A 25,342-nucleotide genomic window follows, 5' to 3' on the forward strand; every position below is an offset into this window, starting at 1 on the left:
ATTATAATCTAACCGCGGGGATACGCGCGCTTCTTAATTAATACGGTGCAAGTCATGAGAACCATGCTATAAAGTCCAGTAAAAATCCATTAGGGACGATTATTGAAAATGTTGACGCTTTTTTATTCTTGTGTAAAGGCTGTGTCTGTAAGCTTGGGCTTGCTTTACTATTTACCTTCAGGTCGTCTGCAACCCAATTTGTAACGTCAACGACCTACCTAAAACGGACGAGAGGAGAACTTAACTGTAGTCACCATACCGCAATGACATGCAAATGTTCCAGGTTCCAATCCCGGCCAGGCAGATATGTAAATTACGATTTAAGATTTCTATTCTGGACAAGAACCAAAGAACCAAAGAAGAAGACCAAGATTTGTGTAATTGTTTTTTTATGTATCCATGGCACAAATAAACAAATCAAATATTACGGGGTGAGAGGGTAAAAAGAGTTTATTATCATTAAGTTTTAGATGAGAATATGTTAACAATAATAAATAATGTAGTACTTTTGAAACTTTCTTCTTTAATCAATTTTAACAAACTTTCTTTGGTTTTACGTAATCTCGTATATTATTCGATATGGTCTGGTATACATTAGATAGAGGGAAGGGGAACCAAAAACGTTAATAATTACGACATAATACGATTTTTACTCTTAAATAACCACCCCACAGGGCTGGGCTAGACACGAGTCTCCTTTCAGGTTTATGCCACGTTTCACTGCACTGACATCTGGCATCAAATATCAATAAGTCGATTTCGCACACCTTGAAAAACATTTTTAAGAAACAGGTGATATGTAGGTTTCCTCACAATGCTTTCATAACTTCGAAAAATCAAGGGTGCTTTGGATACGAACCAGGGAACCAACCCCTCCGATAGAAAACCCGTGATTCAACACTAATTTACCAATACCAAAACGGAACTCCAAAAATGATTGTAAATTACATGAAACTTACTCTAGAGATTACGAAAATTATATTAGAAGAACTGTGACAAAAAATAGTAAAAAGGTATTCGGAATAAATACTCTTAATGTTTATTTATAGATATTTATTATTTATGGAATACAGACAATAACAAGTTCTCAACAAAAGTGATAGGATCATGCTTTTTCAATTAACAACATGAAAAATTTACGAAAATTACGAAAATAATAAGTACCTACCACTTTCCTTAATACACGGAATATTAAATAATTTGCAACATGTTGATAACAATCAGTTACTTCGCTCCAGGCGGCAAGACATACACTATTTTATAAAGTACTAGCTAACCCGGCAAACTTTGTACCGCCTCAAAATCTATTATCAAATATATTTCATATAAAAAATATATAGCCTATGTTACTTGTTGATAATGTAGCTTTCGAATGGTGAAAGAATTTTTAAAATCGGTTCAGTAGTTTTTGAGCCTATTCATTACAACCAAACAAACAAACAAAGTTTTCCTCTTTATAAAATTAGTATAGATAAAATAATTGCTAATTAATTAAAAATCCAAAATAACGATAACCCTTTAATAAACAGATTTTTTGGAATATTTGTTACTACGCTTGGCAGTTTATCATTTATAAAATTATTAGTGTATGACACCCTCAAGGGTTGCTGTTAGCCATGACAATGGTGCAGCCCAGGTCAAACAGCTGCATGAGCTCGGCGCCGCCGTCCAGCAGGCGATGCGCGCACACCGCTAACTTCTCGCTTATCATGCACTTCTGCTTGTTGGTCAAGTGCCCAGATGTCACTACTGTCGCGCTCAGCTGCTCCAGCAGTTGGGACGCTGAATATGCGTCCATGAGGAATCTGGAACAACGGTGCTATACTAGAGGAGAAAGATACAGTCCTAACCAATGTCTGAATCTCGTACTAATTAAAGCACATGATACCTGCTTTTTTCTTAAAGACACCTATACTATGGCTACAGCATGTACACTTAAAGTATCAGAGATTCCACCATGATGAGCTTAGATATGGGTAGTATTAGTGTGGCAGTTATTTCAATGTTCAGATAGTTTAATTATAAACGCAAGTTAGAAGGCTTAAACATGAATATAAGATTTTTCCTTTATCAAATACTTACTTTTCAACAAACTTCTCAAGTTCACTGTATTTCTTAACACTTAGATACTCATTTACTAGCTTGTCGGGTACAAGGCCAGTCACCTATGAAAAGAAAAGAAATATTATATGAATCATTTCATGAATTTACAATTAACAATTAACATTGCTTGCAAAATGATAAATTTATATAATGTAAGTCTATTTAGGAGTGCATTAAAAGGTATATTATGATTTAAAAGACTTCTTCAAGAACAACAGCATCCAGTTAGTATGATATAGTTTCCATTATTGTGATTCAATTCTATTGGTCAAAAATCTTCATATAAAAGATCCAAATATGTCAAAAATGTTCTAGAAAAGGTACCTCAATCAGACCATCAGCGGTAATCTTCCCAAGCAAGCGCTGGCAACACTGTAATGCAGTGAGCGCACGACGCAGGTCCCCCTCACATGTGTCCACAGCTTGGCTAAGGATTTCACCATCCCCTACGTCCACACCCTCCGCTTCACATATTTCTTGTAACCTACAAATTTAATAATATAGTAACTGCATAGTTATATAAAATTAAGTATATTGAGTTTGGTTGAGTTTGGTGGTTTGGAAATTATAAATGTTAGAAATTATAATTTTAGAAATACAATTTCTAACATCGATCCTAAAAATGGTAAAACATTTAACTTTAATAGAAGTAACGAAGAAAAGCTGCATATAATACATCATATAAGTCCTGATAAAATTGGTACATATCTTTTCAATCTCTACTAAATCTTTTGAAGAAGCGAACAATATAATTTTTTTTAAGTTTTCAAAGTTTACCTATTGATAGTTATGTTTTTCAGATGACCATACCATTTTTGGCATACATAACACTTTAATAGATATTAAACAATTGTATAATAATACATTATAAAGACCAGACTTACCTCTTCAAAACATTCTCCCTAGCCAATGGCTTGAATCTAAACTTGGAGCATCTGCTTGTAATGGGTGGGATGATTCTCGACACATAGTTGCAAATGAGACAGAAGCGTGTGGTTCTTGTCTCTCGCTCCATCGTTCGGCGAAGGGCAGCCTGTGCTGCGGTTGTCATGGAATCTGCTTCATCGAGGATCACTAGCTTGTATGGTGGACATGGTCGGCCACTGGAATATAATATAATAAAGTTTATATTTTTATATTTTATTTTTGGACATTGTTATAAATGAATTGTTATTATAATTACATCCAATTAATTGATTATTTAACTGCAATTTATGATACTCATTTAATTTATTTAGTAGATAGTTATTAGTTGTCATTGTTTTAAATTAATTGTATAATTTTATAATCCATTGATAATATTTGCGTAACATTTTATTATTATTGTTGCTGTACTGCCGTTTGTTGATGACATTTAAAGTAAATTAATACATTATTTTAATTATTTATTGAATATCTAGAAATGATTATAGGGTTGCTAATTTAATTAATTAACATTATATGCACATATTTTTAATTATTAAGTTTAAAATTAGGTGCACTAACATAGTAACATAACTTACTCAGCTTTAGTACTGCTAACAGTCAGCTGTGCAAAGGTTTTCACTTTGTCTCTAATAACTTGTATCCCTCTCTCATCCGAGGCGTTCAACTCCAACACGCGGTCCCGAGTGATATCACCGAAGAGTTGTCTAGCAGCGGCAAGGATAGCACTTGTCTTGCCAGTACCAGGAGGGCCATAGAACAGTAAGTGGGGCAAGTCCCCACCAGACAAACATTCTCGTAAAACCTGCACTACTTCATCCTGGTCTACTATATCGTCGATTGTTTTTGGCCGGCTGAAATTATGAAAGAAAAAATAAATTCACCATAGGACTTTATCGGCGTAAGATATGAGCGTGAATATTGTAATTCTGCGTGGCAGAGTAGTCTTCGATCAGTCTGAAACTCAAAGGTTTTCTTCAATCCCCGGCCAGACAACAATGTTAACGAATAATTTAAATTTACAGGGAGTGTTTATTTTTTGGGTATGACGATGTTTTTCACGACACAGGGAATCGTAGAAGGGCTACGACTGTAGAAACCGTTTTAATATCAAATGTTTAAACTTATTTGAAACTTCAGACGAAATGAGTATAGATTTCCTGTATACTTACAAGACAATCAGAAATCCAAAAGTAACTTACTATTTTTCTACCCATGGCGCTGGCGGCTTTTTTTTAGTTGATTTTACGCCAGACGTCGATGGTTTTTCAGATGCTGAGAGCTTTCCAGTTTTTAAAAAGGCTTGCATTATTTATTAGAATTATTTCAAGTTGTACAAAGAAAACGCGGCAACCGGCAAAAATGTAAACATGACAATAATGACGTTTTATTTGGCTTCAAAAATCAAACTGTCATACTATATTATCATTGCCATCTGGGAAGTATAAAATACTTTATTTATAAATTAAAATACGAGTAAATAAAATGTTATGTTCTGTATATTAATGTTTTAATAACTACAAGCTTATGTTATTGATTGTTAGATCCTCTTCATTATGATAAATTAAATTTAAATAAAATATTTAAGAATATTGTACCTATGGTAAAAGTTTATAGTCTGGCCGAAACCAAAGAATCTACACTAATAAAGCTTAAAAAAAAAGATGCTGTCTAGTGATGTTCAACTTACAAAATATCGATAATGATTCCAACGTGACATCGAAATACTGCATCGATCGATTTATAATAAAAAGCATTAATTATATAAGCGTGGGACAGTAATCAGTTGACATAATTGCACGTGTTATTTCTGTTTCTTTGAGAAACCTCTTATATTTCTATGAGTTTTATTCTAATTATATATTTTTTTATGAAAGCATCGAATAAAGTAAATTAATTTATGTATAAAAATAAGTGTATGAGAATATTCGATAATATCAAGTTTGTGTTAATGATGTGCCGAGTCGGCCATTTTTGGTATTCGAGTACTAATGTACTCATATAAAAAAGAATCAAGTCAGTACTCGAGTCCAGAGTATTCACAATATACTCGAGTTAGCATGCAGTTCTCGAGTACTTTGTAACACACAGTCCAATAGCAGGGAATATAAAAAAAACTACTCCTTTACTAATAAGGTACATAAGACTGGAGTCAGTGTACGGGTACCATCAGTATTCGAGTATATCTGGTCTAATAGAGTACTCGAGTCAGTATTCGAGTACCAGAGATACTCGAATACTGACTCGAGTACTCTATTATTACCTGACTCGGCACATCTCTAGTTAGTGTCACTGTCACATAAACAATCGCGGGAAAACCGGAAAATAAAAGCAAAGCAACTCAAGCAACAATAAAGTAAAATTTATTTAAACTGAAATAAATGTTTAGGTTGACTTGATTAATTAAGCTGTACTTAAACATTAAGATACTTATAAAATATAAGCTGAAATAAATAACAATTTAAATTCCATAATTACACCAATGTACCGACAATAAAACTGCAATAATGACTACTAGATCTAAGAAGAAATCTGTTGGATCTACCCCAACCAAAAGCCCGCCAGTGAAGCGCATAGAAAACTCGTGGATACTACTTCTTAAAGGTTAGTATTTCAGCTCATCTTCTAATAGTAAATAATTGAAAGTTCTTCCACATGTCCTAGTACTTAGTATAGTTGTGTTTTAGCTTAAGGCAATAAGTATATTTTTGATTCCAGAGTCAGTGTTGGAGAACAGCAACTTTAATATTATAACACTTCCACATCCAGCTAGTGGAAATCCAACTAAATATTGCTTAGATAATGCTAATAAGAAAATGTATGAAATTGTTACATTCAGTGAACCATACAGATCTTGGTTTGTGGGGGAAACAGTCAAGTCTGATGGCAGCCTGATGATGGTCACTCCAATTAACACATTGTTTTTAGGTTCGATTTTAATTACTATCAAGTTATCAAGATATTGCTGAAAAATTGTCTGTTTTGTTGCAAATATTGCATGATTCTTCCTAACCTTAATAATAAGAATGTGAAACGAATGTTTTTGTAAGGCATTTAAACTGTTTTGTACAAGTTCTATGATATTTGGCATGTGATGAAGGAATAGAATGTTTTTTTTGGTAGTGATGCCTACTTGCCTGTTATTTTTATAAATAGATCTTGCGTACCTTATATATTGGCATACATTAACTTCATAAATAGACCACAACATTGAGTATGACTAGTGAGAATGAAATAGAAGAGCATTATAAATAAAAAATTAAGCTTTAATGAATTTTTAGAATGTGACTGAATAATATGTTTGTTGTAAATGATATACAAGATGAAAATTCACAAACTATTCATTTTATGTTGCTTTTATTAACAGCACAATGAAATTACTGTTTTAGTGTTACCAAGGCTAAAACAGCAGTGTTGTGATATGGCCATACCTCTCGAAGATTTGCTTTCTGAAAAGGGCTTTGACAAGATCCTTGATTTTATTCCTGATCTCTGTTGTATTGCTGATTTAAAGGTAACAAAACAATATCATTTATACTATACTTAATACTCCTAAATTGTTACATGTAATTAAGTAAAAATTAAATCATCAATATATTACTAATAATATAATATAAATATAATGGTACCCTCTGTGGTTCAACTCTGGTGGCACTACCACCACATATATTTCTGCCTAATAACAGCAGTGTTAAGTGCTGCTGTGTTCTGGTTTGAAGGGTGTGGTAAGAGAGACATACTTTTCTGAGATATTCCAGCTCTGTCCTCAGGAGAGCAGTGCAACTGTGGCTGACCTCAGGTAGGAATCTAATCTTATCTGTGGTTGATTACATGTCCATGTGTGCCACTACAGCCACTTACCATCAGGTTGACTGCATGCTTGCCTGCTATTTCAATATAATAAGTCAATTATACATAAAAAAATATAATGTTGTAATTGGCATTTTATTTCCTCCCAGGGCTCTGCAGACATTAAGGCCTACAAATATAATGAAGATAAAACACTGTCATGGCTACAAGACAGAGTTAACAAGCTTACCAATGTTTTGAAGGAAAAAAATATTCATGTCACAGCTGGAGCATCCTCCGCAACTTTTGTAACTAGCAATTTGAAAAATGAAATTCTTAATGAAGGTTTGTATAAATTAAAATATAGAATTTACTTTTGTTTTTGCAAATTAATTTGAATATACCTATATTGACACTTTACAATGTTAAACCTGTAAAGTAGAAATGCAAATTATTAAGTTAGGCAAATATCCATTACTGAGACACTTATCTTTTTGAAATTATGTCTGAATTTGAATCTTAGTTTCGATTATGTCTCGGTGTTTGTAATTAAATCTAGCTAGCTAAATTTCACCCACTTCCCAGTATCCGATTGAGGTGAAATTTGGCATGTATCTTAATTTTTTTATTTATATTAAATATACAGGGTGAATTTTTAAAACGGGCCTTCAGGGCCAAATCCGAAACTATAAGGATTAGCGAAAAATGCTGAAAGGAGTTACGAGGCCGATTTTGATAAAAACTATAAATGCATCATTACTTTTTTAAAATAACTTTTTCCCTAACCGGGAATCGAACAAGTTCATTTTGAAAAAAAAATACACCCTCTATATTATTCCACTATCTGATAGTGTTGCTTATAAGGATCAAAATCTGGGAAGTAATGATAAATGACAAACTAAAGGAAAACCTCAATTTTAAGAAAATACATATTTTTTCATACTAATTTGGCAGTTAAGTTCCCGCCATTCATCAATTTAAACAATTCGTGTATTAACCATTTTTTTGGCTCAATGTTTCAAATCATTTGAAAGCGGACGTTTTGTTCTCCAAGAATTTATATTTTTATGTCCGACTTAGTTAAGGTTATTTTAAGGACCATTATAATAGATTTAACTTGCTATGGGCGGAGTTTCGTTTAATACAGACGTAAAGTTGACTATTTGCAAAAATGACTTTTTCGAGTCAAATCTGAGTGATTACTAATCAAAGAGATAAAGAAAATCATATTTAACGTTTTAACGAAGTTGTAAACAACACACAATAAAAATTTACTATTTAATCAGTTACCTATTTCTATTAAAAAAATAATCCTAAAAACGGCGGTAACTTATTTGCCAAACTATTACTTTCTCATACTAAGCCGTAAGTCATGGTCATAACATCGAATAATTAGTTGATTAACCAGCAAATTCTTCAATGATATGACTTATGTATGTTTCTAAAGAATTATACATAAATCATTTGTTATGTATAATCCTTAAGGATTAGTATGTCAATGTATGAAAAAATAAGTATTTTCTTCAAAATTTTCCTTTTCCTTTAATTTGTCACATAATATTACTTCACAGAATTTGATCCTTAGAAGCAACACTATCAGATAGTGAAATAATATAGAGGGTGTATTTTTTTTCAAAATGAACTCGTTCGATTCCCGGTTAGGGAAAAAGTTATTTTTAAAAAGTAATGATGCATTTATAGTTTTTATCAAAATCGGCCTCGTAACTCCTTTCAGCATTTTTCGTTAATCCTTATAGTTTCGGATTTGGCCCTGAAGGCCCGTTTTAAAAATTCACCCTGTATATAAAACTTATTTTATTTTTTTTAAGATTCACAATTTCTGTAAAATATAAACAGTGTATTAACTTGTTTCAGAATTTTATGTTAAATATGCCTTTGGTTTAATATCTGAATATCTGCCCGATGACTTAGTAGAACTATTAGAAAAAAAATTCAATTTCACACCAGAACTGATAGAATCCGTAGGTAAGAAGCGCAAATCTGAAGTAGATATTAATGGAGTGAATAAGAAAGTGAAACAAGAACCTTGTGAAGATATTCTGGAAGACAGCAAAGATGGAATATTGAATAGCAGTTTCAGTGAATCTAAAAAGCAGAAACCATTATCAGCCAAAGAGAAGGCCAGACAGAAGGCAGCTAGTGGCACGAAAACAATATCATCATTTTTTGTTAAGAAATAATCCTCAACTAGTTTCTTATTAATAAGGTTTTACATATGATTTGTTAAGATGAAATGTTTTTATAATAATGGAAATGTGTTAAATATCATTTAAATTGGATAATATTGTGTTGATTATTTGTTGAATGTTTTTCTTTTATAACCACCACTTAAATAGACAATGTTTTTTCAAAATACCAAAATAAACATTTTGCATGTTGCATTGATAAATTACATTCAATTTTTAAATCGAAATATAAAATAATTTGTGACTACTTATTCCATATAATACCACTGTTTAGGGACATCCCTAAAATTGATTCTGAGGAAATTGTAAAATATGTATTTTCCCATTTTAAAGAAAAGTTAAGTATAATATTTAATTTAATGTTTTGTAACTGTTGATACTTAGACCACTTGCAAGCCATTTTGCATTCAAAATGTATAGCTTTATTTGTTTTGTTAATTATTTTTGAAATCCAAGAAATTATTTGAATTTCTGTTATATTTAAAAACACTAATTTGAAATTTTATGAAATAAAAATAATGAACTGGCAACATTATCTCGGCGGCCATTGCTTGCTATCTCCATATTCGTTCGGTTTGTTCCTATTACTTTGGGAATACGAGCGGTGACTTTTTAAAGGATTTAGGTGATATTTGGACACGTAGGACTCTGTGTAGTGAAACCGATGTGATTATTATAAAGTGTTGTGCGTAAGACTTTGATAAGTGCTCAATAAACTTTGAAATCGCGGCCAATGTCAGCAGGCGTGTCAGATCAGGTATTTTGCATTTACGCTTTTTCTGCTTTTTTACGTTCATATATTTTGATACTAGATTAATGAGTGTATTGTTTTATTCCTTGTTTCATGTTACTCGGGCGTGTAGCGGATGAAAGGGCAAGGGAACCAAGGTAAAGATGGTACCATTATGACGTTGCAAGAGTTTTCTCGGTAGACAATCTCGCACCGGTCGGCTTAGCGTCCGGTGTTCACTAACGTGATGCCGTCACGAGCGTTATCTAATTTTCACTTTCTGTTCCTTACACCTGAGTAAGCGGATGTTGTAAGTGTCCCGTTAAATGAATGAATGCTCCCAATGTTCTCAAAACTAAATCCGAGATCAAAAGTAATTCGGCATCTCCGAGAAATCTGTTGTAATTGAGTTATGCTTATGTATATTTCATAGCCTATGATATTTATACTCAAGTTTCGCTCGTCCTACACAAATCTCCCACACATTTTTATTGATTTCTCGTGATATGTACCCAATAATCACCCTTCAGTCTAGTCATTCGGCTCCTTGTTACTCAAGAGTAAGTATGAATAATTTATTGTGATAAATGTATTTTTATTTCATTTTGATATTAGTAATAGGTGACTAGTAAACAAGTGTGCATTGTGCATATACATAATGAGTGTGATTCAATAACAAAACATGATAGCTAATCACTTGTAAGTACTTATAATTCTGAGATTATAACAAGAACAGCTGTTCTGACATAATGTTATTTCATTTATGTACAGTTTACCTAATATGATTCAGATTATGCATATAATGAGTGAATCAATCTTTATGGTTTAACATAACGATTTATTCAAACTGACTGTAACCATAAGTCTTAAGCAACTGGTCACAATATTATTGTTTGTGTTAAAAAAAATACTATTTGTGAATAATGTTGTTATAAGTTGTAAAACCTTATTAATTGTTACTTATTTTACTACAAGTCTTTGCCTTAATTATAAAATTTTCTTAACTATAAAATTTTCAAATATCATAAATAGTGAGAATAGCTAAATTTAAATATGAAAACAACTCATTTATAAATGTCCATGTGTTTTTATTCAGTTCTAAGTTTATTTATATCAATGCAAAATCAGCATAGTATCATATATATTATCGTAACATCTGTTTTTTTAAGTCACTAGTTTTGCAAATCATTACCTGATGTAATATAAACCTATTCAGATTTATGCTGCTATCAATAAATGCGGCATAGTGAATTAGATGTATATTTTATGCTGCTTTGTTAATTACGATGCATTAGAATTACATATTAGAAGTGAAACAATCTTATCTTCATTTTATTTATAATATGTTATAAAGCCAAATAAAATATAATCTTGTACATTTTTACTTTCTATCTGCATATTTACAAGAGAAATAAATAAATTACATGGCTCAAGCTTCCTTATGTGATATAAGTGATATAACATTACAATTATTGAGTGTTGAGGATATGATTAATATACATAAATATCTTAATAGATCGAGACACTATATGTTAAATGCAATTAAAACGCATGTAATCCATGGGAAGCCTTTATTCGAACTGTCTTTGTAACATGTCATACACATAGAGATTTCACGGAATATGTAAAATGCAGTGCAATGCAAAAATGTGCGAGCTGGCTTGTACATACTGCCAGTGTCAAGAAAAGAAAAATAAAGACAAAAATATTAAAAGTAAAAATAGAACAAATGTAGAACTAAATCAATGTAAGGTCCATAGGTCACTGGTTCAAATCCGGCTCGAAGGAGAAAAAAAATAAATATAAATTTACGGTATATATGTATATTTAGAAAAATGTCAAATGCAATTAAAACGCGTGTAATCCGCGGGAAGCCTTTATTCGAACTGTCTTTGTAACATGTCATACACATAAAGATTTTACGGAATATGTAAAATGCAGTGCAATGCAAAAATGTGCGAGCTGGCTCGTACACTATACATACATACATTTTAAATATATTTAAATACTAGCAGCACCTGCGGCTTGACCACATTTAAAAAACATAACCTGACATACATGTAACTGAAAATGTATACCATAAACAATTTTAACTATACAATAGGATGAATATTTAATGAATATTATGTTCATTCATAGTCTATACCTAACCGTTTAGTCAGCGCACGCTGGTAAAGCATTACATCTTGTCCAATTTCACCTGACTTGACATACATATGCCATTATTTTTCTCTGAACTTTTTGTTCAATTATAATAAAATGTAGCTTATAGCACTCCTAAATAGTGTAGGTTTCTGATTGTGAAAGAATTTTCATGATTGTTTCGGTATTTCCGAAGATTAACCCTTACAAACAAACAACGTTACAAAGTTACTCTTTATAATATTAGTATAGATAGTAAATATGGTGCTTGTAACAAAGTCATTGTGTTCAACCCATTACTATCTCATAGCTGGGCATGGTTTTGCTCTCAGAATAAAAGGGGTGTAGGTACAGTGCCGTCCAAGAGTGATTTCATAAAGTCACAGTCTTGAGTCACAGACTTTTTTAAAAACTCAATTGTTTTGTTATTTTCATCATTATAGCAAGTGATAATAAATTTTCATTACTCGCCTTCAGAGAGTAATTCGCGGTGTAAGAGTCAGATGAACGTATCTACATTTTGTTAATTTTACAGGAGAGCAAAAATAGTGTAAAAATTCGCCACTTCAAACTTTACCAGATTATTAATAGAGATAATATACAGTAGCTGAAATAAATATATTAAATATAGCGTTTTGTCGTTTTGCCATTTCATAAAAGACTACATTGTGAACCATTATGTGAAAAAGAAACCATTTTTTATTTTTTGTACATACATTCATCTGACTCTTACACCGCGAATTACTTAGAGTATTAAAATATAATACAGTTATATAAACTTCTAATATGTATATAGCAGTATCTAGAATAAACAAATTGAGTACATAACATGCACTTTAAATAATCAAGTGACTGTAAATATGTTGTTGGCTTAGTTGAAGTAGGCATAGCAATCCATCTCATACTAATTAACCTATAGCAGCTTCTCATTAATAAATTGTACTTTATGATGTAGCAACATATATAACTGTATCACATTTATAAGAATTACTATGAGTGTTTAAGCAGTAAATGTGCACTTTTATTTTCAAGGTTACAAATACATAAGATGAATAGTTAGCTCGTTCTGTATATTATGTATCACAACCTGTGAACCATCACTCATATTAAATTGGAACACAGAAATTTTACATGCACATCTGTATGCTATGTAAATTATGTATAATAGATAAGTTTAATTCTCCTCTTAATATCTTTTTAATTTTTCAATATTTTCAACCAGCTACATAGATCATAATCACAGTGGAATAGTGGTACTGGGGAGAATCTGTTGACATGCACTAGAGATATATCAATATATCTAGCTTACATATAGTTCACTTTTCTTTATAAGGCACAATGTGACATGCCACACATGCACACGACACACTACACTTGCTATTTTAAAAAAAGACCTATCATAAACCCGAACCCAAAAATGAGGGATACTTCAAATTTTTACAGTGACAAATGCACCTAAAGAGCAACAGTTAGAGAGCGGCGGTGACGAGCTGACGGAGGTATCATGGCGGCATCAGCAGCAACCCTCGTACGCACCACCGATCTCGACAGCAGCCGATCCCTACAGCGCGGCAGGTAGGTACATATACTTTGCTATTTTACTCCACATTTTTATCATAAGCGCTACCCTAGCCCATCATTCATCATCATCATCAACCCATTATTGTCCCACCGCTGCGCACGGGTCTCCTCTCAAAATGAGAAGGATTAGGCCATAGTCCACCGTGCTGCCAAGTGTGTATTGGTTGACTTCACATACCTTTGAGTTGTTTTTTATAAATCTCTTACATATACAGGTTTTCTCACTTTGTTTTCGTTCTTTGTCAACAAGGGATGTTTGGTTTCTTATACACAATTGAATTGAGGGTGTATTGATAAAATTATAATGATATATATTTTTTATTTTTTTAGTGCATTACCAAATTTCTTATTTGAAAACTTAATAAACGTAATAATATTGGTATACTTTGTGCACTGTAGAGTGGTGCAGTATGTTGGGTATGAAATTACAGAGCCATTATTAGTAAATGTGAGCGAATATGGCATACATTGGCAAAAGTATGAATAGATAAGTGAGAGTATAAAGAAACACCTGCCACAATCAATTATGACATCAGTTGACAACTATTATTAATATGCATAATATGTTTCTAACCTATGTATAATTATGAGTTAATTGGTTTATAAAAAGACCTGCATAAGGGAAATTTATGTATAATAGCTTTTTATATAAGCGCTTGTAATTTATTTGCTCTACTATGTTGTCTACGGTATGACTGTAGAACATTTCTTGTTTATTATGTAATCGCGTAATGGTAGATAAATAATTATACCAACTATCTTATTAAAACTATTTTATCATTGTAGTAGAATGAAGTCAATATGCCATAATGATGTAGATTACTTATTAAACATAAACCACAAATTTTAGTTCTATTATATTCAGTGTGATTAAAATAAAAACTAATTATATATTTTCCATTCTTTTCAGGTTATTATGGTACAACAGCACTTCCTTATCAGGCCTTTGGAGTCGGGGATGGGACATGGTCCACAAATGGAACAGATCCAATGACCTTCCTCGGAGGATACAATCCTCATGATTCATATGGCATGGATGGTAGCTAGTATTTTTTGCGAAATAACTGAAAATAAGAAGATAGATTTCCCTTTCATTATAAGGCTAAACCTCCAAAGAAATTTATCTATCCATAACTGTGAAACTTTTAGTATATTGATAGTATTTATTTCTAACTTTCCAGGTGTCTTTGGACCCTCAACAACACCATTTTCAACCGCTGCATTCGGCCAACCGGCGTCAACTTTTAATTATTTCCCTGGAAACGGTGACTATTCCACTTGGGGTCAACTAGGTCGCGCAAAGCAGTACGATGATTATTACAGAGCTGAATTATATGTACCAGATGGAATCAAGGCGGTCGAGACGGGCGTGCAGGCGCTCTCGCTCGGCGAACATAAGGCCGACAAGGATCGCGGCTCGGAGCTCAAGGACGCGTCGGGCGGATCGCAGCCCAAAAAGATGACGTGGGCCTCCATCGCCAGCCAACCGGCGAAGCCGGCTCCGTCCTCGCAGAGCGGCGGGCTCAAGAAGAAGGGGCCGGGCATGCCGCCGCCGCCGATCGTGCCCGGCAAGCACAACATGGACATCAGCACGTGGGACGCGGGCAAGAGCGCGCCCGTGGTGACCGCGCCGCCGCCGCCGCAGCTGCAGCCGCCGCCCGCGCCCGCGCCGCTGCCGCTGCCGCCGCAGGCGCCCGCGCCCGCGCCCGCCATGCAGCGGGGCCCGCCGCCGCCGCACCAGCCGCCGCCCGCCTGGACGCACGCGCCGCGCGCGCCGCCGCCGCACGCGCCGCACCAGCCGCGCCCGCCGATGCCCGCGCCGCCCGTCGCCGCCGTGCCCATGCCCGCCGTGCCGGGGCCCACCCCGCATCCGGTTCTCGACGAGTTGCGGGTCAAGAATGACTACAACCCGAAGGAGTTCGATCTGAGCGCGCCGAATGCCAGATTCTTCGTCATCAAGTCGTATTCCGAGGACGACATTCATCGCAGCATCAAATACGAGATTTGGTGCAGCACGGAACACGGCAACAAGAGGCTGGATGCGGCTTTTCGCGAGCGCGAGAGGGAGAAGGGCGTGGTCTACCTGTTCTTCTCGGTCAACGGCAGCGGACATTTCTGCGGAATGGCTTGCATGATCAGTGCCGTCGACTATAATTCCAACTCGAACGTGTGGTCGCAAGACAAGTGGAAGGGACAATTCCGCGTCAGGTGGATTTACGTTAAGGACGTTCCGAACGTCCAACTTCGTCATATCAAATTAGAGAATAACGAAAACAAGCCGGTGACGAACTCTCGTGACACGCAGGAGGTGCCGCACGCGAAGGGTCTGCAAGTTTTGCGTATCATGCATAGCTACTGCCACTCTACCTCTATTTTTGACGATTTTATACACTATGAAAGGCGCCAGGAGGAGGAGGATTCTCGCAAGGTGCCGCCCCACCACGCCCCGCAGGACAACCGGGAGGATCACGACAACGGACGCGGGTTCCGCGCCAACTACCGCGATTACCGGGACCATGGACGTGATGGACGCGACGGTCGCGACGGCCGGGACCACCGCGACGGCCGCGAGCCCCGGGACCATCGCGACTCGCGCGAACCTCGCGATCCGCGTGACATGCGCGACGACCGTGACTGTCGGGATAATCGTGATCACGGATTCCGTGACCGCGATTCAAATTTTAGACCCCATCACAAGGTTTGTTGTTATAAGTTTACCGTTGCTCTTTAAGACATTCCCCAATATGAAATTTATATTGATATTTTACATTTCCAGGATCGAGATGGCTCGCGTGGTCGCGGACGTCCTCGCAACTAATCGCACCATACGATATGCGAGAACGATTTGAGGACTGGCTTCTCTCCATAGACAACTAGTATCAAGTAAACAATTGGTACCGCATTACAAATATGTATGTACAGTCAACATACATGAACAGGAATGAGGACCTATCCTTACGAGGCGCGACCGCGGTTCGTTGCGTCTCCACTTGAACATTTGTAAAAATAGATATTGTTTTGAACAGTGCTTCACTTAAGAAAAAACTTTCAACAAATTAAAAATGTGCTAATTAAATATTTTGTACTGGAAGAACGTTTAATTAAACAAACGCCTAGTGAACAGAACATTGTTGTCAAATCATGTGTTGTATAAGATCACATGGTATGGTGTGTAATTGTGGACTTTGTTTCAAATTCGTGGACTGAATCAATGAAGTATCGTAATTTTATAACTAGGAATTTCTGTGCAGAGAGGAGTTGATCCTTTTGATAAGGGACTGGTGAAAATAATGGAAAAGATGATATGATACATCAACACTGTGCGCTGACTGAGTGAAGTGATACCACAAACATCTGCGTATATTGTGTATGGATATAAATAATACTTTATATCTATTGAGATTTGTATAACTTTTATATTACAGTAACACGTAATCACATGAGGTGTGGACATTTTTTATATACATTGTTTTAATTGCACATATATTTTGTTCTCTCGTGGCATTGGAATCCCAATTGTTTTCTATTGCATTACCATAGATATGTTGCCGTTTATTGTTGCTTTACTTTGTAATGATGACTTGATTGTTATTATTATAGAGAAATTAAAGAAACCAATCGATTTTGTATAATTTGGCGTGACTAGAAACTGATTTTATAATTAATCTGTAGTAGTAATAGGTAGTATGGTTTGTTCCTTTTTGAACACAATATGTACATATTTTTATTGAAAATTAACATATTTTTAAGAGCAACAACAGTGTAACGAGAGAAATCGACGACGAAATATTTCCATTTTATTGTTTACATGTGTTAATCACCCCACCTTATTTTTAAAGTGCCTTTTTAATTTTGAAATTGATTAGATGTATGTAGTGCTAGTGCCACAACGTATTTTTATTTTTCGAATGAATTAAACTGTAGCTAGTAATTTGCTGATGCATTATATTTTGTTTAAAAGTTTTTAATTATTGATTTTGTCAAGAGTAACTCTTGTTCAACAATTTCAAACACTCGTCAAAATGGCGCCGAAAAGAAACATTTTGTTTTATATGCGCGTTCTTGTTACTCTGATGTGATAACGGCCTCAATCATGTTATGAGTAACTGTTTGATATTCAATGCGCATTTTAGTGTTGATTTATAATGAAAATTATGTGGGACTTTTAGAGTTCAACTGATACTGATTAAAGGCTGTCATAAATGTTGTTAAGTATTATTTTTTACTTCTCCTTTACCTTATTGATATCGTTATCATATACACTAATACAGCATGTATGTAAAGGTCGGCAACCCGTGGCCCTCATTACGCCTTCTACACTTCTTACGGCTCGCGAGTCTTAAAACAATCTAATTTCTCGCCTGCGTTACTTCTAATTATAGGATCTTTTCACGACTAACGTTTTTCTCCAACAAATATTGCAATTATGCCTATACTTTCCCAGCAATATTTCCGTTGTGTTGCCAAAAAGTTAGCCGATCGCTGCAATATACTGTAAGCATGAAGGTGTGATTATGTCTAATAGCCTTTTTCATACAATAAGTTAACAAGTTTATTGTATTATATTTCTGGGCTCTACATTCCATCCAATAGAGATCTTACACCTGTAACTTTAATAAAACTGATCTTTCAATTCAAGAAATTGTTGCATGTCAAATTGTCAACACAAGGTCCAGAGACTCAAAAGCTGGTACGTATTTTTGGCAAAGAATCCGTTTAGTTGGGCCGTGCTCAGAGATAACGCAGCTAGCCTTGGAACTTTCCCATGAGGATGCGATTTGGATCTGTTTGATCTATAATTTTAACATTGACTTAATACATCAAAAGCCACACGCATTGCTAAGCTCAGATTATTTGATAAAACGGGTAGTAGGGCAATGCCAAGAATAAATACGTTCACTGCGATTGAAATCTATCCGAAAAGTTCATGTAATTTAGCTTGCAATATTTTGTATTACTGGATATACAATACATACTGCTAAATTGTAATATTGCTCGATCAATTCCTAAACATTGAAGAGCACAAGCCTAGCGTATGGTCGATTTTGGTATGAAGGATAGGATATTTGGTGCTGTTTTCTTTCTAATAGCAGGACAAACCCTGCCGGATCAACTATCCACATGAGTACCTTTACATACATTTTACTGGTTACCTATTTAAGTTATTTTTGTATGGAAAACCATTGCTCATGAAGCAATTTTGGGGGAGAGGCAGAATCTAAGAATATGCTGCGCTTATAGCAAAGGTTATTGTTTCAGTAGCGTGCTCTACGCTCATGCAATGCGTAGTAAACAGACAGTGGCCGGTTATTAACTTACTTCGATAAGACATTATCTGTATTGAATGAATTTAACCAGTTAGACAGTAGAATACGCTTTTTTAACGCACGTTATACATGATATATACATTATATAAAAAATAAGAAAATGCTTTACCTGGCAAAAAGTTAAAATGAAAAGCATTTTTACTTCAAAGACAAAAGTGAAGTAAATTTTAATTGTTCACTGTGATTCATTTAATTACTGTTGTCTGTCAAATAAAAAAAAGCAAATCATTTTGTAATTTGGTTTATTCAAATCTTTTTAAATCAGGTATATTTTTGCAATGCTTCGGTGCGGCATTCTCGAAATGTGCATGAGCCTTTATGGTTTCATATCTTCATTTCTTTAAATCTACGATATCTACGTATCATATAACAATAAATTTAAAACGCATATATTTATGTTTTATTTTCAATCCATTATCTGATTTGAATAAGAGTTTAAATCATTATATAAGTATTTTTTGTTTATATTTGCAACACTTCTTAGAACGTCACTGTCACTTAGGGAAATCTGTCACTGCTGTCATAAGTAGACGTTTCTCCAATGCACGATCGTTCTGTGCTTTCGGATTGTGTACCCATATTAGAATAGAATTATTTATTCAATCAGAGTTTTATTTACAACCAAATATTAGTGAATGAGTATGCAAGTGAAGTGTTTTAGGGTACAAGTGAGAGGTGCTAGATTCAAATTTCCGCGAGAGCAAGTGGTCCTATATATCACCAATGTTTATATACAGTTGGGGCTCTGTCACTCGTTCGCTTGCCACCGACCCTCACTTTAGTTTTGGCTTTGGTTGTGATACAACGCCTCCCGCGCGATATCAGCAAAACAATGTTATCGTGTTCGTATCTCTGTCAGATAATCAAAGAACGATAACTTGAGAAAATGATAAGTGTTACGAATTTACGATTTAGTTTATAAAGTCTCTCCGTTGAGGCTACGAATTTTGCTTTAGTGAGTGTGATCGGTTATTATATATTTCCGCAAAAATGAGACATGCATTCGACCGAAATGCAAAAAAGTGTGTCCGTGCAAGTAGATAGTGACTTCGCCCTCCTGTTGCCTAGCGGCGCTTACGAAATTAAAAAAATGGAGCCGAGATCCAAACTGCGTAAAGTGATATTGTTTTGTTTGTTACTTTCACTGTTCGGGATGGTCGCCTTTGGATATTTCTGCCCAGATCAGGTAAGACTATTTTATAGGTTCCCCCCTCCTAAATAGATAACACATACTACAAGTTATATTTATTCCAATTACCCACAGTTCATTAAAATTGCAATACATGTTTCAAAAAAGTTGAATCAACTTTTACCAATAAATACATAGACCGCAATATAATTGTATTTAAAATATAGTGATCATTTTTCTCAGAAATATTTCTTTTTTATTCCAGTCCAATATCTAAGTTTTCTATTTAGATTATATGTGCTCATCTGATTTGTGGGTCGCACTTGTTGTATCTGAACTATTATCAATTCTGTTTATGCGTTAACAAATTCTTGTAATACATTTACTAAATATCACTTCTATACAATAAATGAAAATCGATGCTACAAGACTTCATAATGGCCTTAGAATGGCTAGCAAATTTGTTTGGCAACTTTTGTTCGCTAACATAGCTAAATAGTTATTCATAATTCTAAATCATGGCCCATTCAAATTACTTTTATTTACAAATCTTTATTTTGTTGTTAGTAACACTATTTAATTTTATCTTGGCTTTAATGTTGAATTTATCCCATAGGTCAAGATGAAGATGTAAAAAGAAGGCTCACTAATAAGAAAACTGTAAAATCAAGTTGCAAATTAAAACAAGATTTTTATTATTCACAATATATTAATTCTAACAATCTTACATACAACATTTAGAATGTAAAATAGTAAATACATTAAAATGTTGTTGTTATTTCAAACATTCTTTATGTTTCATAAATCTTGTTGCCCTTAAAATAAAGATAGAATGGAGGGCTATAAACCTTATATTTCTTATACAACAACAGCTAAAATTATATAAATAAGTGCATATTCTAAAAAGTCACAAAAAGTTTGTCTTCATACAACTATCATATTTTATAAGTGGTGTTATGTCCAATTAAAAGAGTAACAATCAAATTGCTTATGTCAATAATTGCTTTTTTTTTTCGTTTTATTTGTTGTATTTAATACAAGTACCTGCAAAAATAAAATAAAGTAAAATTGATACTTAATCTTAGGATACACATGTGAAACACAAATCCGTAAATATCTACTACATATTTTAAGCATTTAATTATTTTGCAATTGATAAAAAATACATTTAGCTATTAATTTTAATTATATTAATGAGCCACAACTTATGCTTGTTTTTAACAATTATTGATTGCTGTAGAAAATGTGTTACATAATTAATATTTATAATACAATATTGTTAATGAATTCATATTTCCCTTTCACCACAAAACCACAAAATGTAATGATGTAATTGAAATTGATTAATTGATAGGGATTATAATAAATTAATATATAATGCCTCAATTTTGTAATTATAAATTAATAATTAGTTTATTGTATTTTTTTTTGCTATAATTATGTTAGCATGCGAAATTTAGTTCAATTATGATATAAAATAATATGAACCTATACATTCTTTTTGTTTTGCAGTTGAACTTAAATTAAGTAATCAAAACGAGAACAAAGTGTTAAAGTCGATTTTTTTAATTGAGATTATTTTTGTCTTCTTTTAGACTTTTAAGAGTATTTTGCGATACTCTGCGTAAAGTTATGGCTGCGTAGATGAACTGACATTGATAAAAAATTACGTAAGTTAGATAACACGGTCCGAATTAAAAGACGCATATTATGTACTTTACTTACTTTTAATTTGAACTTATAAAACTATAACGACTTCGTATCGACATTTTCTTCGCTAATTAAAAGGGTGGCATTGGCCGCATTCGTAGTAGCGTCAGTTTTTGCGCCCACCGGCAAATGTAAAAATACCTTAAGGCGCCTACGTTAGGGCCTAAAGACTGCAACATACTAAGTAGGCCCTTATTTAGACTTCATGCTTAAGCATGCCGAACTTATAAGGGCTATCTTTCTTGGTAGCAATTCCTTAAGAAAAAATATATTGACAGTCAACACAACGTGTAATAAATATTGGCCAAGTGCCAGTCGAACTCGCGTACGGAGGGTTCCGTACTAACAAAATTTTATTTTTTTTATTTTTAGTATTTGATATCGTAGTAGCCATTGACCTAAATGCATTGGGAAAATTTGAACTGTCTACATGTTACTATTCAATAGATAAAGCGAAAAACGTCCAAAAAGTAATGGTTTCCAACGTGGTAAGTATTTTCAACTTTTATATTTTTAGTATTTGTTGTTATGGCTACCCTTATGCATACTCTTTAAAAAAACAATTCTATCTATTACGGTTCAGGAGATAGATCTGTGTGACAGACGGACAGACAGTGGAGGCTTAGTAATAGGTTTCCGTTTTTACCCTTTGGGTAAGGAACCCTAGAAATGGAATCCCAAAAATTTTAGAAGCGATGTAATAATAATTATTTACCGAGGAAATTACATTTGTTCATACAAGGTTTTGTGCAAGTGTAATCGCAATGTTTGGAGAAGAGTGTGTCATTTGTTTGTTTTCAACCATCTTTCGCACGGTGGATCTCAATTCGTCACGTATATATATTTAATTTTACGCTACTTTCTAGATCTAGGACGGGTCTAAAAGAAAAAATACGTTCTATAACAATGTATTTCGTGTTGCATATTCTAGCCTGTTTCTAAAAAAATCTTACAAATTTGAAAGGTGTAAAACCAACATGCCTCAACCATCGCCACACCTATTTCTGAAGCTGATCTTGCGTTTAGTAAATGGGTACGGATGCCAGCTGACTTACATATAAGCCCTTATCCTTTAAAATTGGCTACGTAAAACCCCTGTTCTATATCGAGCTGGTTAAAGATGTTTGGCCCTCACGCTCGTATCATATTTATAATAATTATAGTGTTAAAACTAAAAACCACGCTAAAATCGCACAAAGAAAATCGTTAATTCTGATTCCTGACGACCCTGATGAGTGAATGGGATAAAATTATTTAAAAAGTGTATTATCATCGGTTCTTGATAATAGTTCAAAATTTTAACTTAATCGGACCGTTCAAAGTGGGTTAAAATCGAGTTCAAAGATTCCGTTACATACATACAGGTCAATCAAATAAAAGCGTGGTAAATTAAATGTATTGGGGCTTATTTAAAAACAGTTTTCTATCGATTCCAATCCACATACGACTTCGACCACGTGTACATAACGTAAACCTTGACTACTACACGCTGTACGCCGTAACATTTGTTTACACTAAGAACAAACTATTTTGAGAATGAGATTCCGCGGAGCTCCTACGTGTACCCGTGTTTAGGGTTACGGTTTTTGGATTTTTCGCGAACATCTGAGATATTGTCGGGGTTAATAGTAGCCTGTGGTATTTATGTTTGTCTTAAAACTCGAGATACGAAAGTCGAATGATACTTTTTGAAAATGCGATTCAAGATCTTAGTATAGTCTAACGCCCGTTATTTATAATCAATCTATGCATTGGTTTGCCTATCAAAGATCGACATTTAACAATTTATTCGTACATTATTAATAAAAATAACATGCGTAAGTTAATATAAACTAAAGAATTGGTAGTGATAGTGATGTCAATCATCGAAGATCACTTGTTTATTTACATTACAGTTTGTAGAACGCTGCGTGGATGTGGCCGTACAACACCCACATTTATTTTTTGTGTAACACAGTAGTTCGTTTTAAGTGATTCTGTATGTGTCACGACTTTAGACCGTCAAGGTTGTCAAGACAATTGGGGTGTTCCAAGTTAGGCACAGTCGGGGTCTTCCAGGTTCCTCTGGCATAGCAACATAAGGGTTCCCGGCCTCCAGGTCTCCAATTCTCTTTGAGGTAGATTACAGTACACAGTAACACAGTAACCATACACAGGCGAATTGCATGTTGGTTTATACTTTATACCAAATTTGAAAAAAATACGTAATGAAACTTAAGTGTAATTTTATTACAACAGAAATATATAGTTACAGAAAGCTATTAACACGCCATGCAATGACTAACATGGTAACGGCTGTTGCCACCATCTTGAAAAAGCGTTCCTAATGAAGTTTTTCCACCGCTAATTAAAGAAGTTAATGTTGTTGCACGGAGGAGTGGAATTTTCTTTTTGCGTCCATCAGAAGCATAGTAACTGTGTAAGAGATCTTTTTATAGTATTTGCATCCTGTTTAACAGGATGTGTTTTTTCTTTGTCTTTGACCTTTTCAATTTGCATCCTGTTTAACTCGTTCTTGTCCGTCTTTACGCTGTTTAGTTGACTGGACTTAACTGTTGACAGCTGGTATTTGACATGAAACTGCAGTAATGTTTGGTAAAATTACGTTACTCGTAACGTAGCGAAAGATTCTAAGTTTATGCTCGTAACTACTTTTAATGGTACCTACCGTGGTCACCATGCTGATCCACGCAGGGTTTTGGACTCGCTTCCCGACCAAACAGGCTTACAAAATTAGGATTTTTTTTTTTTGTCAGCGGAGTCTAAATCTACCTAAACATACCTATTACTTACCGACCTTATTTTTACCGATTTTTTAAAGGCATTGGGACTATATTTATTATTTTGGTTATACTATTTTTATTTATAGGCTATCTGATTCGTAGGCACCTGCCCATTGCATCTGCAATCATATGTATAATAGCTCCTAATAAGGGGATTCCAAAGAGATCCTAAATCAATATAGATTTTTGGACACTCTTAGAGAACATGAGTTTTGCTTTGGCATGCAATAATCTAGTTCGCTTAAATAATATGACCTTAATAGTCAATAAATTGTAAAAGTAGAACTTTCTAAACATAAAGAAATAACGTAGTAGGTAGTAATAATAAATTTACGATTGCATTGCAAAAAGTTCCTCGTGGCACCATTCAAGTTCTTTGCATTTTTTGTAAAGCAATCATAAACTACTCGTAAGTAAGCGTAAGAAACTGTGCAACCGTATGAGCTTTTAATTAGAAATACAAATGGAGATTCATTTATAGTTCCCGTTTTATTTTTGGATCGTATTCAACATCTCATTAATGAAATAGGCGGTTGGTACACGACAACGCACAATTATGTAGGCGCGAAACACGCTTACGACATCTAAATGAGGAATAGGCGGATTACACATGTCAATCGATTTATCGTTATGATAATCGACAGATACGCGACATACGAATGTGGTCTTATCGATAACTTTTACTCCTGTAAGAATATTGTCGAAGTATCTTTGGACTCTTACAGAAGCTACCCATTTCCTATTTTTAATTATTAGGCAATTATTTTTAAATTGGTATTTAAAATTATTCAGGCTTTTTTTATATAATATCTGCATATTCGATTAATGGACGATAATTCGAAACTAGGAAAAATCTTTGCTACCCGTTCACATTGACCAATAATAACCATGTTGTTATTATTATTAAAATGTTATAC

General features: G+C 34.2%; 3 protein-coding genes across 5 annotated transcripts in view; 2 read left to right on the forward strand and 1 right to left on the reverse strand.

The window, feature by feature from the left end:
• Positions 1 to 1,038: 1,038 nt before the first annotated feature.
• On the reverse strand, positions 1,039 to 4,396 carry LOC140747288 (replication factor C subunit 4). Its single transcript, XM_073079616.1, has 6 exons — positions 4,230 to 4,396; positions 3,606 to 3,881; positions 2,988 to 3,206; positions 2,428 to 2,587; positions 2,083 to 2,165; positions 1,039 to 1,805 (listed from the first exon to the last, which is right to left on the reverse strand). Exons 1-6 carry the CDS (start codon positions 4,334 to 4,336, stop codon positions 1,598 to 1,600), a joined length of 1,053 nt encoding a protein of 350 aa, XP_072935717.1. The 5' UTR covers positions 4,337 to 4,396; the 3' UTR covers positions 1,039 to 1,597.
• Positions 4,397 to 5,353: 957 nt separating this feature from the next.
• Positions 5,354 to 17,683, forward strand: Ythdf (YTH domain-containing family protein). Of its 3 annotated transcripts, XM_073079619.1 has the most exons (9): positions 5,354 to 5,631; positions 5,746 to 5,955; positions 6,417 to 6,541; positions 6,987 to 7,161; positions 8,692 to 8,976; positions 13,339 to 13,470; positions 14,387 to 14,515; positions 14,658 to 16,174; positions 16,253 to 17,683. In XM_073079619.1, the coding sequence occupies exons 1-9, from the start codon at positions 5,535 to 5,537 to the stop codon at positions 16,292 to 16,294; spliced, it is 2,712 nt and encodes a 903-aa protein (XP_072935720.1). In that variant the 5' UTR covers positions 5,354 to 5,534; the 3' UTR covers positions 16,295 to 17,683. The 3 variants fall into 3 exon arrangements, with proteins under 3 accessions (XP_072935720.1, XP_072935718.1, XP_072935719.1); XM_073079617.1 differs by lacking the exons at positions 5,354 to 5,631; positions 5,746 to 5,955; positions 6,417 to 6,541; positions 6,987 to 7,161; positions 8,692 to 8,976 and adding exons at positions 9,489 to 9,780; positions 9,887 to 9,911 and having other exon boundaries at positions 14,387 to 14,518; XM_073079618.1 differs by lacking the exons at positions 5,354 to 5,631; positions 5,746 to 5,955; positions 6,417 to 6,541; positions 6,987 to 7,161; positions 8,692 to 8,976 and adding exons at positions 9,495 to 9,780; positions 9,887 to 9,911.
• Positions 17,684 to 19,325: 1,642 nt separating this feature from the next.
• Positions 19,326 to 25,342, forward strand: part of Hs6st (heparan sulfate 6-O-sulfotransferase) — a 229,021-nt gene continuing 223,004 nt past the window's right edge. The window contains exon 1 of the mRNA XM_073079645.1: positions 19,326 to 19,989. Within this exon, the coding sequence (XP_072935746.1) occupies positions 19,801 to 19,989 (189 nt within the window). The 5' untranslated portion in view covers positions 19,326 to 19,800. The remainder of the gene's footprint in view (positions 19,990 to 25,342) is intronic.

The sequence above is a fragment of the Epargyreus clarus genome, unplaced genomic scaffold (genome assembly GCF_041222505.1).
Source record: "Epargyreus clarus isolate Ecla_fem2 unplaced genomic scaffold, WU_Ecla_fem_2.2 ptg000014l, whole genome shotgun sequence".
Lineage (NCBI taxonomy): Eukaryota > Metazoa > Arthropoda > Insecta > Lepidoptera > Hesperiidae > Epargyreus > Epargyreus clarus.